The sequence below is a fragment of the Amblyomma mixtum genome, chromosome 9 (assembly GCF_055824585.1).
Source record: "Amblyomma mixtum isolate Tamu chromosome 9, ASM5582458v1, whole genome shotgun sequence".
NCBI lineage: Eukaryota > Metazoa > Arthropoda > Arachnida > Ixodida > Ixodidae > Amblyomma > Amblyomma mixtum.
In genome coordinates this window covers 73,505,047-73,520,046 of record NC_143020.1, presented here as the reverse complement: position 1 = coordinate 73,520,046, position 15,000 = coordinate 73,505,047, and the positions used below count along the sequence as shown (strand labels likewise).

Below are 15,000 nucleotides of genomic sequence, written 5' to 3'. Positions count from 1 at the left end.
ATGTTGATGGCCAACTGGAGCGTGGCTCGCTCTCCACCGATGTGCGGCCATCTTTAAACCAGTTGTACTATTGCTTAATTTGTGTGCTGCTCTAAGCATCATCACCGAAAACCGTCTGAATATTCCGAATGGTTTCCGCTTGGCTGTCGCCCCGTTTCTGGCAAAATTTGATGCATTAGCGCTACTCCTGTAGTACCGCCATTTTGCTTGCACTAAAAAAACCGACGAGAGCACTGCGCACTACCTCACTCAAACGCTGGCTCCCAGCGACTGACGCTATCGGCAGGCGGGAAAAAATTCGTGCATGCGCACGACGGTTCAAAGTCTGCTGGTGCAAGCGCGCTTGTTTCATATTCATCAGGTGCTCGCAAAAAAAAATAAGGTTCGATACTTTTCTAACAGACCTCGTACACTACAGTGCAGTCGCCAGCGAAGCTGATCTGGTCGCCCCACCGCTGGTTTGAAACCCAGTCGCGGCAATATATATTTTATTTCTGCATGGGCTGTTGCTATGCTAGGTTTTGCCAAGGTCACCTTCAAGGTCAAGCTTCACACAAACTCCACAGAACGTAAAGTAACGTAATCGTCGGCGCGTCGACAACTGCGCGTCGGCAACCGGCGCGTCGGCAACTGAAGAGCACCCTATCCGCCACACAAGAACAGGGGGGGGGGATCCTTTCCTCCTCTTTCTGCATGGCGGCGACGGTGTTCTATGCAGTCACGTTATCTTGACTCTCTAGCGGCGTCAGCGGCATCCAGCGGTATCAGTCGGTCGCTGCTAGCGCTGGGGGGATGAAAGGGGGGCGGAGCTGGTTACAAGGCCGACGACAACGCCGACGACGACGCGAAACCCAGGAACGGACGTCAAAGAGCTGCGCTCTAAAAATATTACGTAGCCATCGAAGGCTCACAACCGAGCGGTTATAATCGAATCTCATTTCAAATTCGCTATCCTTGCAAAAAGTTATAAGTGAGACTTTCGGCATATAATCAATTGAGTTCTTTGGTCTCCCAACCAAACCTTTCAGGTCAAGTGCCGGAACGAAGGCAGTGGCTGCCAGTATGCCACCGCTGCTTCAGGGATCGCCCAGCATTTCCTGCGGGAATGCGAACACCACTCCGTCTGTTGCCCGAAGTGCTCGGCCACCGTTCTTTGCAGAGACGTGTGCGCGCATCTCCGATCGGCGTCCTGCAGCACTTCGACATCCGTGGCATCCGAAAGCAAATTTCCACTGGCTCACGCGGAGGAGGCAGCATCGTTGACTTCTTTCAAAGCAGCCTTTGGAAGGCAGGCAGGTGAAATCACAGCTTGTCTTAGGTCAATGGCTGTTGATATTAGCACACATGGAGACAGATTAAGTCATACCTCTGATGGCATAAACATGCTGAAGGAGACACTGCGTCAAGAACTAATGTCTTTAAAGCGACAGAAGCACGAAGAAACAACGTCCTCCGACGCTGAACTCATATAATGTTTAGCCACCTGCAGGGAGAATGTTAACACTTCTTTGAGAACTATAATAAGCGCAGAAAGAAAAGTGAGCGATAAATTGAGCCCAGATCGCAGCCGGCATTGAACAAGTCAAGGCTGAATTGCAGGAAAGCGTCCCAAAAACATTGCAACCCGTCCCCGATGTGCGTAGAGAGTGTGCAGTACAGCTGGCGATGTGCGAGTTTCTTGTAGGGGGCGTGAAGTCGCTTCAAGGCAAGGCGATGAAGGTTGGCTGGGCCGACTATGAATGCGAGAAGGTGTACCTTCGCGGCTACTGCATGTCTCCTGAAGTGCACATCTCCAAAGTCCATGGAAGTCTGTTCGTAAGCGTGAAGAACACCCTGCACAAGGGCGACATGGACGACGTTGTTAGGTGGCCTTTCGATCACACCATCAAGTTCAGCGTCATTCGTCCGGGAGGGGGCGCTGAGCGTGTGCTGGAAGTTAAACCAGATCCACATAATCCAGATAATCAAAAGCCAAGCACATCGAGCAACCAGTCTATTCACTTTCATGCACCTTTTGTCCTCACACGTGGCATCCGTCACGGGTACGTACCAAATGGCTAGCTGCTCATGAAGTTTGAGCTGCTGCCTTGAATCACTTTTAAGCGCGGACACTGGCCACCCCTTAGAATTTCGTCAGTGAACGCCCTTGTATGCTGCATTATTTTTTTTTCAATTTTCTGGGGATTAACTTCACGTCACGTAGAAATTCATCGAAAAACAATAGTATGAAGGAGCTGATTAACAATTCCTCACAAAACATCTCCTAATTTTCTCGACTCCTGATCCTCGGTTGTCCCCAACCGTGATATGTGAAGTATAAATGACTAAATAAACAAGGGAGTAATTACTCATTGGCATCCACCCGAGCGCAGCCATACAAACCTAAGAAACCTTGGGGGATACCCTAAACATTTGTCCGAATAAATAAACAAATGTTATCTCCCGTCTCGCTGCGAATGTTGCGTGTTTCTTGAAACAGTTTGATGAAGCAATAGTGACCGCTTATTGCAAACATTACTGAATATCTTCTACTATCCGAAAAAAAAATAAGAAACGCCTATCTTCGTTTGCGATGTACATGCACAATCGAATTTTTATTTCCATCAAATATAATAGTTGCGGCTTTATCATAATCTTGTGAAGTATCTATTTACATGGCACAAAGAGGGATTGCTTTGACGCCTTAATTTGGTTTGGTTTTGTGGGGTTTAACGTCCCAAAGCGACTAAGGCTATGAGAGACGCCGTAGTGGAGGGCTCCGAAAATTTCGACCACCTGGGGTTCTTTAACGTGCACTGACATCGCACAGCACACGGGCCTCTAGAATTTCTCCTCCAAAGAAATTCTAGCCGCCGCGGCCGGGATCGAACCCGCGTCTTTTGAGCCAGCAGCCGAGCACCATAGCCACTGAGCCACCGCGGCAGGTTGACGCCTTAATTAGAAACAGTTAAGAGGTGCCGAATGATATAAAAGGCACACAGTTTGTTTGTTTTTATTTCCGTATAACATGAGTTGATTCAGTCAGGATCAGCGCAAGTCTGCCAAAGTACAGCAGCTTCATCTGAGCTTTTATTTATTATTTATTATTTATTTATTTAGGAATACTGCAGACTCCTTCTGGAGTCCAAGCAGGAGTGGGAAACACATGAATTATACCAAAAATACATGAATAATACCAAAAAAACACATGAATAATACCAAAAATACAAAATGAAGTCAAAGAAAAAAGTCATACATTCAAACCAACGCAGCAATGAATTCCACTTCGTCAGGAGAATCGAGAACATTCTGAGGCAGCTTATTCCAGTCGGACACAGTAGTAGGAAAATAGGAATATTTAATTGAATCGATGCAAGCCTGGTATTCTTTTAAGATTTTCCCGTGGTTAGACCGTGTGTTAGCTCGAGGTGCAGGGGTAAGGTAGAGAGTCTTGTTTATTTTTGTCTTATTATTGTACAGGAGGTGCAAGAACTTAAGCCTGTATTCTGTGCGTCTCGATTTGAGGGTCTGAAGATCCAAGAGATTAATCATGTGTGTTACGCTATCTGTTCGTCTGTAGCGGTTGCAAATAAAACGGACGGCCATTCTCTGTACCTTTTCCAACTTATCTATATTTGTCTTGGTGTAGGGGTCCCATATGCATGACGCATACTCCAAAATCGGTCTAACCAAGGATTTGTATGCAGTGAGCTTCACCTCTGTTGGGGCTGTCGCCAATTTTCTTCGAATCCCCCATAAGGCCTTACGTGCGGTACAACATATGTTGTCAGTATGTTTGTTCCAGGTTAAAGTTGATGTTATTGTGACTCCTAGATATTTTACAGCTGATACTTCGTTAATTACATCCCCGCCAATATTGTATGTGTGAGCTAATGTTTGCTTCTTGTTTGAGACACGAAGAACAGAGCATTTTTTTATGTTCAGAGCCATTTCCCACTTTTCGCACCAGGTGTAAATATTGCCAAGATTCGCGTTCAGGAGTTCTTGATCGTGTGGTGACCTGACCGTTGTGTACACAACACAATCGTCCGTTAAAAGTTCAACTACTATTCCAGGGTCTATCTCGGTAACAATATCATTGATATAAATAAGGAACAAAACCGGGCCCAGGACAGACCCCTGGGGTACACCTGATGTCACTGGAAGGCTATCTGAAGAACTATTATTTACGTTAACATACTGTGCGCGGTTGTCAAGATAGGCTTTTATAAAGTCAATAAGTATTCTGTTTATTCCAAAGTTATAAAGCTTTTGTATCAGTTTATTGTGTGGCACCTTATCAAACGCCTTGGCAAAGTCCAGGAACACTGCATCGATTTGACCTCTGTCATTAATTGCAAGAAAAAAGTCATGGCAGGTAGTAATCAACTGTGTGATGGTGGAGAGCCCGCGCCGAAACCCATGCTGGGCATCTGACAATAAGCGGTTTTCTTCCAAATATTGAACTAGTTCTCTGCAAATTATGTGTTCCAATAGCTTCGAACTAACTGAAGTTAAGGAAATGGGGCGGTAATTGGATACCGTTTTACGATCACTGGATTTGAAAATAGGGACAACACGCGCGTTTTTCCAGTCGGCAGGCAGTGCTGAGCTTGACAACGAAGCAGTAAAGATTGCGTGCAAGTAGTGCGATATCCACTCTGCGTAACGGTGCAGAAATGCTGTAGGAATATTGTCTGGCCCCACTGCTTTTTTCACGTCCAAGTTTAAGAGTAAATTAAAAATACCTTCTCGAGTCACAACTACGTCGCGCATTGTCGACTGGAACTCCTCGGGTGCAAAACCAATGCTCTGGTCTTTAGGCGCGAACACTGAGTGGAAATACTTGTTAAATTCATTGGCTACACATCTAGAATCTGTAATTTGTATGCCATTAACACATAAAGAAATTTCATTTGACCTGTTGTCATTTATAAATCTCCAAAATTTTGCCGGTGCCTGTTGGAGAAAGTTTCCGAGGGTAACGGAAAAGAAGTTGTCTTTAGCTTGCTTTATCCTATTCCTGAGCTCATTTCGTAAGCTTCTAATGACAGCTAGTGGCCGAGAAGGCATTCGCCTGAGTCGTTTTAGCTTCCGCTTCATATGTATAATATCTCTTGTAATCCATGGATTATGTCTTTTCTTTTTGAGCTTCTTCGGAACAAACCGTTCCAGACATTCGAAGCATATTGTTTTAAACCTGGACCATAACATATTCACGTCCTCGTGGGTCTCAAAGCCCCGGTAATGTGTCTCTAGGTAGTCAAGAATACTCACATCATCTGCTCTATTAAAGTCTTTAACAATAACAGGTGAATTATTGCTTTCAGACCTACTTTGGAGATGAAAAGTTGCCGATACTAGTTCATGGTCAGACACACCACTCATAACATCAACATGAGTACAGGAAATAGCAGGACTAACGAACAACAAATCTAAAGTGTACCGCGATAAATGTGTGATTCGTGTAGGCGCGCGAACAACCTGGGTGAGGTCACATGAAAAAGCAACGCTTAGAAGCAAGTTGGAATGTTTTAAATCGCCACCCGATACTGTCATACTTAGCCAGTCAATATGAGGCAAGTTGAAATCACCACCTATAATCAACTTTGTATGAACTCCCCTGAAACGCTGCACATAGTCACAAAACTGCTCAAGAAAAAGAATGTCCGCGTTAGGTGGGCGATACACAACACCGATAACAACAGTATTACCAAAAACTTCTACCTTGGAGAACAAGCTCTCATGTCCAGGGATGCCATCGAGTGGTGTCAGATTTATGGAGTTCTTTACAATAATAGCCACTCCTCCCCCACGAGACGGCCGGTCACGCCGTAATATTTTGTACAAAGGTGGTACAACATCACTGTCCGGTACATCGTTATGTAACCATGTTTCAGTTAACAACATAACATGGGGATCAAGATCGTAAAGTAAACCTTCAATATCTGTTGTTTTGCTAATGACACTGCGCGCGTTCAATGACACCAATCGCATAGACTTTGTATCCGTGGGCTGTCACTTCGGTGCCATGTCGGCGATTTTTTTCTGCTTACGGCCTCTATGTTTATTCACTTTTGGAACATCGGCATCGTTGTCACTTGACGCATCTACGATTTGGTCCTCAAAGTTGGCGAGTTTTCGACGCTCATTCTTTTCTTCGTCCCACACGTAAACATCGTTCCCGATAACGAGCTTATCGCGCCTGAGATGAGCTGTTTCCGTAGTACTATCAACTGTCGACCATAGCAACTTCCTTATTTTCCGTATTCGAGGTGTGTAGTCATCGGACAAGGACACGTTTTTGCCTTTTAACTTCTTCGCATTACTAAACAGCAGTACTTTTTCAGAGAAGTCATATAGCCTCAAAATCACTGGCCTTGTTTTGTCCGCTGTTTTCTGCCCAATTCGGTGAATTCGCTCGAGACTGGTCACATTGACTCCCAGCGTTTTTTGGAAGATTCCCGTTAATACTGCCTCCATAAGAGACTCCGTTGTCTCTGTTTCTTGCTCCTTCACGCCGTATACAATCAAATTATTCCGACGGCTGTAACTGTCAAGGTAATCAATTCTACGTGTCGTCGCAGCAATTTCCTCACGAAGCAAACCAACTGACCGTTCACACTCTTCCACTTTTTGGGCTGTTTGCACTAGGGATCCAATACTGGCTTCAATTGAGCTCAACCATTTGTTGGTGTCCAAAATGTGGGCATCAAGTTTTTTTCCAATTGCTTTGATTTCTGCCGCTGAAGCTATCTGGTTCTCAAGAATAGCGGCCAGTTGATCTTGCGTCGAGGGGCCAGGATTCAATTCTACATCTCCACTCAAGAGGAGACGAATTAAGCACAAAGACTCAAAGCACCCCGCAACGCATTCACACAACACTTGTGGGCAAGGCAGCACAATAAGGCACAATGAATCACTCTTAAATTCACACACTGCACGTTTAGCACTAACCTGCACAGAGATGACCAGGAAGTTTAGATGCGGCTGCATCGTCCGGCTGCTGCTTTGCCCACTGGCACAGAAATTTTGGTGGGCGGTGCTCGAAGGTTCCGTGACTGTCAGTGTGTACGTTGTTACTTTTATGTACGTTGTATCTTCGAGGATTTTCTCCCCTAGCGGACGAATACAGCAGCGTCGCTCTCCCCACAGAAGGCATTCTTTGGACGAGGTAGTCTTCCACGCCGGAGTTCTTTCTGGACAATCACCCGTGTTGCCCACGGCGGGCAAGGGGACATCGCGGCCGTTTGAAGCTACGCATTACTGATCCTTTGTGATTACTTGGATGAGTGTGCTCTCGTCCCAGCGTGAAGACTCGCAGTTGGCTTCGTGTCGCGTATACATTGTTTTAAATGCCCACTATTTCACAATGCATTACTTCATTATACTGCATTACACTTCGCCATGTTATCGGTGCAGTGACCTGTCGTGGTCGAGGCATTCCTCTTCCTCCTATGTTATACGAAGATCACGTGTGGTGGAACAAAATTCTTGAGGTCAATTTGTTCTTGGTTCCTGGGAACTCAGCACTTCTTCCTATTCGAGGCACTTTTCATGGTTTTTGACGTATCATTATCACTAATACAGAACAGCTCCGTGCCCACTTTGTTCTCTCGCGTAACAGCGAGTCATTTTTCGAAGGCGATGGTTTTTGTTTCCTCTAGCGATAAAGTTGGAGCGATAGTTCTTCGTCTTATCACCTTTGGAGGCTGATTAACCTTAGTCCGGTAGCCACCTTTTGTACCAACGCAGACTCCATGCCCCGTAGTGCTAAGAGGCATTGTGGCGTCTGTTAGCTGGAGTTAAAAGCGCACTCATTGTTTAGTGAAAGAAACAATGCAGACAAAATCCATGTTTACTGAAAAGAAGTAACAGCTCTGTTGGAAGACGGCACAGAGAACGAGACAGACACCTGCGCTGTCTCGTTCTGAGTCCCGTCTTCAAAAAACCCTGTTACTTCTTTTCCGTCATCATGTACCAACCATCCTGTATTATCACTCTTCTAAAAACCATTTTGGTCAAATATTGAGCGGAATCCTCCAAGGTGGAGTAGATTTGTAATAAGGGAAGAATTACTCATTGACGTCCAACCCGGAGCGACTGCTCCGGTGAAGCCGTGGTCCCGGGTTCGAACCGCGGACCAGGACGAATTTTTCTTTAAGAACGAAGTTTCTGAGAAACCTGCATAGCTTTCCTTTGTAGCCATATGGCTGTGCTGAGATGGACGTTAATGCGTAATTACTCCCGTATTATAAAAACCATTTCGTAACACGAAATTTTATTTCTTGTCATTGGAAATTTTCCGTGCACAAAGATGCCAAATTTACCCCAACCCCATGCTAAATCCCATATAAATACAAAAAATGGAGCGCCTTTACTCTGTCTTTAAAAATATCAACTTAACCAGGGGAATAGAATTGTTCCCCTCTCTGTTCTTATATAGCACATGAACCTTGGTGCTTGAAAGAACGCTTAACAGGGACTGGTGATGGAATGCGGGGTGCGGTATGGAAGCTACGGCTTCAGGAATTCGACTGTTTCTATGTGTGAAGTGCAAAACAATAGAAAAATGTGCTCGTGTGGCAAAAAAAAAAAGTTTCCAAAGTTGTGGTGATGACCTACACTAAGAAAGGGATAAGAGGATGTAGTAATGAAATGGTAGTGCAGTGAATCGGGATGGAGCACTTCATGGAAAGCTCACAGGCGTATGAGTTGTCTGTGTTGTGTTAGACAAGGAAACGTTAGATTTCATGCCTGTGATATCTGCGGTCAATAGAGGGTAAAAGGAACTGTGTTATTCTGAACTCCCTGTAAGGAGAACCAGATTGATCATCGAGGAAAAGAACTGAGGAAAACAAGTGCTGCATATGATTCCTTGATTCGCTCATCAACTTATCGCACAGTCCGTTGAGAAGCATTAAGGTCATAGATTTTCTTTTCTCTTTTTGTTTTGGTTCCGGTTTGCAGTGCATATGCTAACGAACGAGGAGCAAGCAGACGGCGTTACAGAACACCTAAGGCCGGCTCCCTTTTTGGAAATAACAGCAAATCCAAAAGCATTTGACATCTGCGGATTGATAATAAAAAAGATCGAAATAGAATGAAAGTACTATTTACAAAATGACCAACTCTAAAGTACAATCGCCTCCGCGGTGGCTCAGTGGTTATGGTGCTCGGCTGCTGACCCGAAAGACGCGGGTTCGATCCTGGCCGCGGCGGTTGAATTTCTTTGGAGGAGAAATTCTAGAGGCCCGTGTACTGTGCGATGACGGTGCACGTTAAAGAACCCCAGGTGGTCGAAATTTCCGGAGCCCTCCACTATGGCGTCTCTCATAGCCTTAGTCGCTTTGGGACGTTAAACCCCATAAACCAACCATCTAAAGTACAATCCTTTGTTATATATTTAAGTGCAACGCAACAATGCATGCAAGTACCATGGCATGCTGCAGAAGAAGCATATCATGTACAAGTCTTTTATAGCTGTGGTCGCCTCTGCTTTCCATCGCCGGAAAAGTTGCTAGGGGGTAAGCACTGAGAACTCGCGGAATAAGAAACGTGAACTTCTGGTGGATATAATCTGTTCGAGACTTGAAAACATGGAAGCTAACTGTTCGACAGATGTAAACTGTAGGGCAGAGGAGATATACGTTTTCAAATCTTTAGTGACTCCTTTTCATTACATTCTTTATGTATGCAGCCATTTTTTTTTTAATTTTCTGTATATCGGGCGCTGCTATCCCGTTCGTCTACGGAGGCGGGCCGATTAGCTCCCGCGGCCGATAGCGGGTATACAGATTAGCGGGCCGATAGCAGCTTGCGAATTGGGCTTGATTACGCTGTCTCGTTCCACTTAAAGGCCAAGCTGGAGCGTCCTCCATCTTTGTTTAGCTCACCCCGTCTGCCCACTGACGGCGAGCGAAGCGGATTCGGTCGCTTTTTAGGCCGACCAGGGCGGAAAGCGGCGCGGTAATAGCGAGGCCGATTGGTCCAGGACCGAGTGCCGCCGCCGGAAAAATTCCTCGGGGACAAATATGGCGGCGCCCTTCGAAGCAGGACCCCTCGCTTAGAACTGAATTCGTCGCCGTTGCTGCTTTTTAAGACGAAAGCATTTAATGGCTCGTACTCCCGTCCGTCCGTCCGTGTTACATCCAGCCACTGGGGTGACTTATCGACGATGACGGGTGTCCACAGAGATATGTGATACAGTTACTGCGTTATTTCCTTTTCTCAAATACAATTTTCCTCAAACTCACGAAATTAAATGGCTGATCTCACCCATGATTTGCACATATGTCCACCTGCGATCCCTTGATCAAGCCTACAAGCCGCCGCGGTGGCTCAGCGGTTATGGGGCTCGCGGCTGCTGACCCAAAGCGCACGGGTTCGATCCCGGTCGCGGTGGTCGCATTTCGATGCAGGCGAAATTCCAGAGGCCCATGTACTGAGCGATGTCAGTGCACGTTAACGAACACCCGCCTGTTTTTCCCGAGCAGCCGAGCTCTCGCTCTGAAACTCCTCGCATTGAAGTTGTTGTATTAAGCAGCTTTCATTGAGCCCTCGTATAGTACATGCCGCATTAAGGAAAGTATTACTTGATAACCGGTTACAAAAGATCGCATTTTTTGCTGGAGTACAGCGTAGCTTTCCTTTTGAGATGGAACTGCTATCGTCCATACTACTTCCGGAAAACGTAGTTCAATTGACCATGAAAAAAGCTGGCCTACGCTGAAATGGTAGCCATCTACACAGGCCACTCTGCGAAAGGTGAACACACAGTTCGCGGGAAGAAGTGTCACATACAGTAATAAGTCAAACCATACGTATTATACACATCAGTTTTCCACTTCCGTTCAAAAACATCGCCCACTCCCTTTCCATTCGCCTGGGAGCCCGTGTGCGCCCGCTGTACCGCCTAGTTTCCCAAGCAGTACAAGTAATCGGCCAATATTGCAGATGGATGGTCTCACTCTGTTCCTTTGTAGGACCGGACTTTGCAAATACGTTTACAGTATTGGGCCGATTACTTCTGCTGTTTGGGTTATTATCTATGAGCTTCTATGAAAGTTTCGCGCTCAGTTTTTTACAGTCATCCTAGCGACGTGTGATCTCTAGTGAGCGGCGGTACATTTCGACGCGTGGCATTTCGCTGCTCCGCTGCACTCGCGAGGAGAGTCAGCCCGTGCGGTCGCGATTGTCGCCTAGACGACCGCCACGAAGAAGATAAGAGCGCGCTCTGAAGGGGCGGAAAAAGCAGTTCCCAATGCGACCGGCGCAGCGGACGCATACGTGGTGAACGATGCCTCCCTCAAGCCAACAGTACACGCTGGTGGGATTCACCCCAGAGCTCGACTGGAGGCCCCTGACTTTCCTCAAGCCTGTTCCAGCCAACCGTGTATGCAGTGCTTGCGGCCTGGTGCGAAAGCGGACCGCGTTGCTGCCCTGCATGCACGTGCTGTGCGAGTGTTGCTACGGGCAGTGCAGCCAGGACGGGTCGAACGAGTGTCCTCTGGACGGCAACCACTTCGAGAGGGAGGACGTCGGTTTGTTGGACTTCACTGCGGACGACCTGCTGAGAAGAGAGGTAATTACGGGAATGCGCTTTCTTTGTTGCTTTTCGTTTGCGCCTTGCGATCTGCCGCGCAATATTTCCCGCATGCCTACGCATTTCGTATGAATCGGTGGACGTAATCACACTGTAATCCAATGAAAGAGCCCTGTAAAATGTTCTTATCTTTGCGGAGCCCCTTTATCGGAGTAATGTTGCGCTGGGCGGGCGTGGTATCCGTACAATAATGCCGCTGCTGTGGCTCAGTGGCTACGGCGCCCGGCCGCTGATCCGAAAGACGCGGGTTCGATACCGGCCGCGGACGTCGAATTTTCATTGCGGCGAATTCTAAAGACCCCTGTACTCTGCGATGTCAGTGCTCGTTAAGGAACCCCAGGTGGTATTAATTTCGGGAGCCCTTCAGTACGGCGTCTCTCATTGCCTCAGACGCTTTTGGACGTTAAACCTCCATAAACCAGACACCATACCCGTAAATTATAGATGCCACAGAAGCCGAAAAATTCGAAATCCTAGCCACCTTATGCAGTATCTCAGCTACAAAAATATGTGCGCGGCTATGCTAACTGCAGGGCTAGAGCCGCTGTGGGAGATATGTTGCACTTCAAGGCCCTTATATAATGATAGGAAAACTTCTCAGTCTCCGCTGCTTTCGAGTGCTGCATATTGGAAAGCTCCGGAGGAAACTCGGTGGTATCGAACTTTTCGTCGTAAACTCGGAAGTCTCGATGATGATTGAAGCATGGAATTGCGGTTCTAGCTTAGGCTGTGCCTCGACCGTAGACCTATCGACAAGCTAAAGCTCGGTTTAACCACTGAGCCTGCTCCGGAAATAGATACCATACCGAGATTTCGAACAAATATCCAAAGTTTTCCAATTTACCTTTCCACGATGGGAAAATGTGTTAATAGATATCTCATTACTTTATCACGTTTCCAAAGTAATCCGGTAACCAAAAGCGGACACATAGTTATCTCGCACTGCTGCCTGTGCTTAGTGTTTCATGGTTAGCATGTGATTAAATTTAGGGTGGAGCCTTCCGTTCCAGTCGCGTACGGCCGACGTCTGCATGTCTCTACCTTCGCCGCATAGGCATAGCAGGGTATCGTGCTTTGCTTCGACTGAAAAACCGCCTCTTAGATTTCAAATTCGCATGCCGTTCTACCGCGGGTGCCTGAATCCGCCGCTGCGAAGTTGTCCTTCCGCTCCTCGATGCAGCCTATAGAGTTCAGTGCTGGAGCGTCGCCAAAGCTATCAGGGGCAGGCCGTCGTAATCTTCGCTGGACACAACAGTGGGACCTCTCGCCTGTTGCCGGGCTGCTCCGAGATAAGTTACGCGCCTTTCTCGGACAAAATGTGTCAGTTCACGGTTACATTATCATCCTCTCAAAAATTTGTGACGATTGGTGAGGCAAACGTTATTTAATCTGTACGACAACAATATTTTTGTCCGTGATTTCCGTACGATATAGTGATTAAGGTACACGATGCAGATTCAGTATACACAGAAAATTTAAAATGTGATTGCAATGGTAAATGTTGGTCACGACCAACGTTTAATTTCTCAAAATCAATTACAGGAAAAATAATGAAAAATATTCCACAGCCATCAAAGCCCCACAACCGAGCGGTTATTTTTGACTCACCCTAGAGAACGTCACTACTCCCTCGCCACATAGTCGCAACATATCTCAAGGTGGCTGATTTTGCATCCTTGCAGGTCAAGTGCTGGAATGAAGGTAGTGGCTGCGAGTATGCCACCGCTGCTTCAGGGATCGTCCGGCATTTCCAGCTGGAATGTGAACACCACTCCGTCCGTTGTCCCAAGTGCTCGGCCACCGTTCTTTGCAGAGACGTGTGCACGCATCTCCGGTCGGCCTCTTGTAACACTTTGACGCCTGTCGCACCCGAAACCAAAGTTCCACCCGTTCACGCGGAGGAGGCAGCATCGTTGACTTCTTTCAGAGGAGCCTTCGAAAGGCAGGCGGGTGAAATCACAGCATATCTGAGGCCGATGGCTGTCGATATCAGCACGCATGGGGACCGATTAAGCGAAATCTCTCATGGCATAAACACACTCAAGGAGACACTGCGTCAAGAACTAACGTCTTTGACAAGACAGACCCATGACGAAATGGCGTCGTCCAACCCTGAACTGAAACAATGCATTGCGACATGCAGCGATACAGTTAACACTTGTTTGAAAACCATAAAAAGCGCAGAAAAAAAATTCAACGATAAAATGAGCGGAACTCGAGACGACTTAATGTCGCAGATTTCAGCTAGTATTGAACAAATCAAGGCTGAATTGCAGGACACCGTACAAAAAGCGTTGCAACCCGTTCTCAATGCGCATCGACTGAGTGCACTACAAAAGACGCACTGCGAATTTTTTGTAAATGGAGTGAAATCGCTTAAAGACGAGGTGGTGCAGAAAGGCATGTTTGACTATTACAGCGAGAAGGTGTACCTTCGCGGCTACTGCATCTCTCCTGGAGTCTTGTTCTGGCGTTTCAGTGCATCTGTAGTGCTGCAGTTGAAGTACACCCTGCACAAGGGCGACATGGACGACAAAATCCAGTGGCCTTTCAAGCCCAAAGTCAGGATGAGCGTAATTCATCCGAGAGGAAGGAAAGACATTGTGCCGGGAATTGAACCAATTCCATTTCGTCTATGCAATCAAAAGGCAACGACATCAAGCAACGAGACTTGTTTCAATTTTTGTCACATTCAACTCCAAGATCTCATCCGTGACGGGTACGTAGATAACGATCAGCTTCGGATAAAGTTCGAATTGCTGCCTTGAACCAAACTTGAGCGCGGACACCGTCCATCCCTTACAACTTTGTGTCTTTGAACGCCCTTGCATGCTCCATTTCTTTCTTCAGCTCTTTATGGACTAACTTGACGTTAGTAAGAAATTCCTCTGAAAACACTGATATGCAGACTCCTTTCGAAACAGCTCTGATTAGAAACACTGCACAAAAATAGCTCCTAATTTTGTTCTATTTCTGACCCTCAGATATGTCTCCCACTGTGAAATGTAAAAATAACTAAATAAACAAATGTTATTTTCTGTCTGGCTGCGAATGCGCGGTATTTCTCGAAACATCTTCGGAAAACGATATTAACCGTATATTGCGTCTTTTTCTGATTATATCCATTTTCTACGAAAAAAAAAGCCTTGGCCTCATTTGCAATTTATTTACGAAGTACAATCTTTATATGCCGAGCCGCCAAGGTGGCTCAGTGGTTATCGCGCTCGGCTGCTGACCCGAAAGACCCGCGTTCTATCCCGGCCACGGCGGTCGTATTTCGATGGAGGCTAAATTCTTGAACGCCGCGTACTGTGCGATGTCAGTGGACGTTAAAGAACCCCATTTGGTGGAAATTTCCGGAGCCCTTCACTACTGCGTCTCGCATAGATTGAGTTGCTTTGGGACGTTAAGCCCCC

At 46.6% G+C, this 15,000-nt stretch overlaps 1 protein-coding gene across 1 annotated transcript; it reads left to right on the top strand.

The window, feature by feature from the left end:
* The first annotated feature begins 9,377 nt into the window (after window positions 1-9,377).
* LOC149329735 (uncharacterized) lies at window positions 9,378-14,626 on the top strand. Its single transcript, XM_089560442.1, has 2 exons — window positions 9,378-11,563; window positions 13,267-14,626. The coding sequence occupies exons 1-2, from the start codon at window positions 11,279-11,281 to the stop codon at window positions 14,350-14,352; spliced, it is 1,371 nt and encodes a 456-aa protein (XP_089416568.1). The 5' UTR covers window positions 9,378-11,278; the 3' UTR covers window positions 14,353-14,626.
* Window positions 14,627-15,000: the final 374 nt, after the last annotated feature.

Coding starts and splice junctions, on each gene's coding strand:
- LOC149329735 (XM_089560442.1), top strand. CDS start 11,279: ATGCCTCCCTCAAGCCAACAGTACACGCTGGTGGGATTCACCCCAGAG. Junction 11,564..13,266: donor ACGACCTGCTGAGAAGAGAG/GTAATTACGGGA, acceptor GCATCCTTGCAG/GTCAAGTGCTGGAATGAAGG.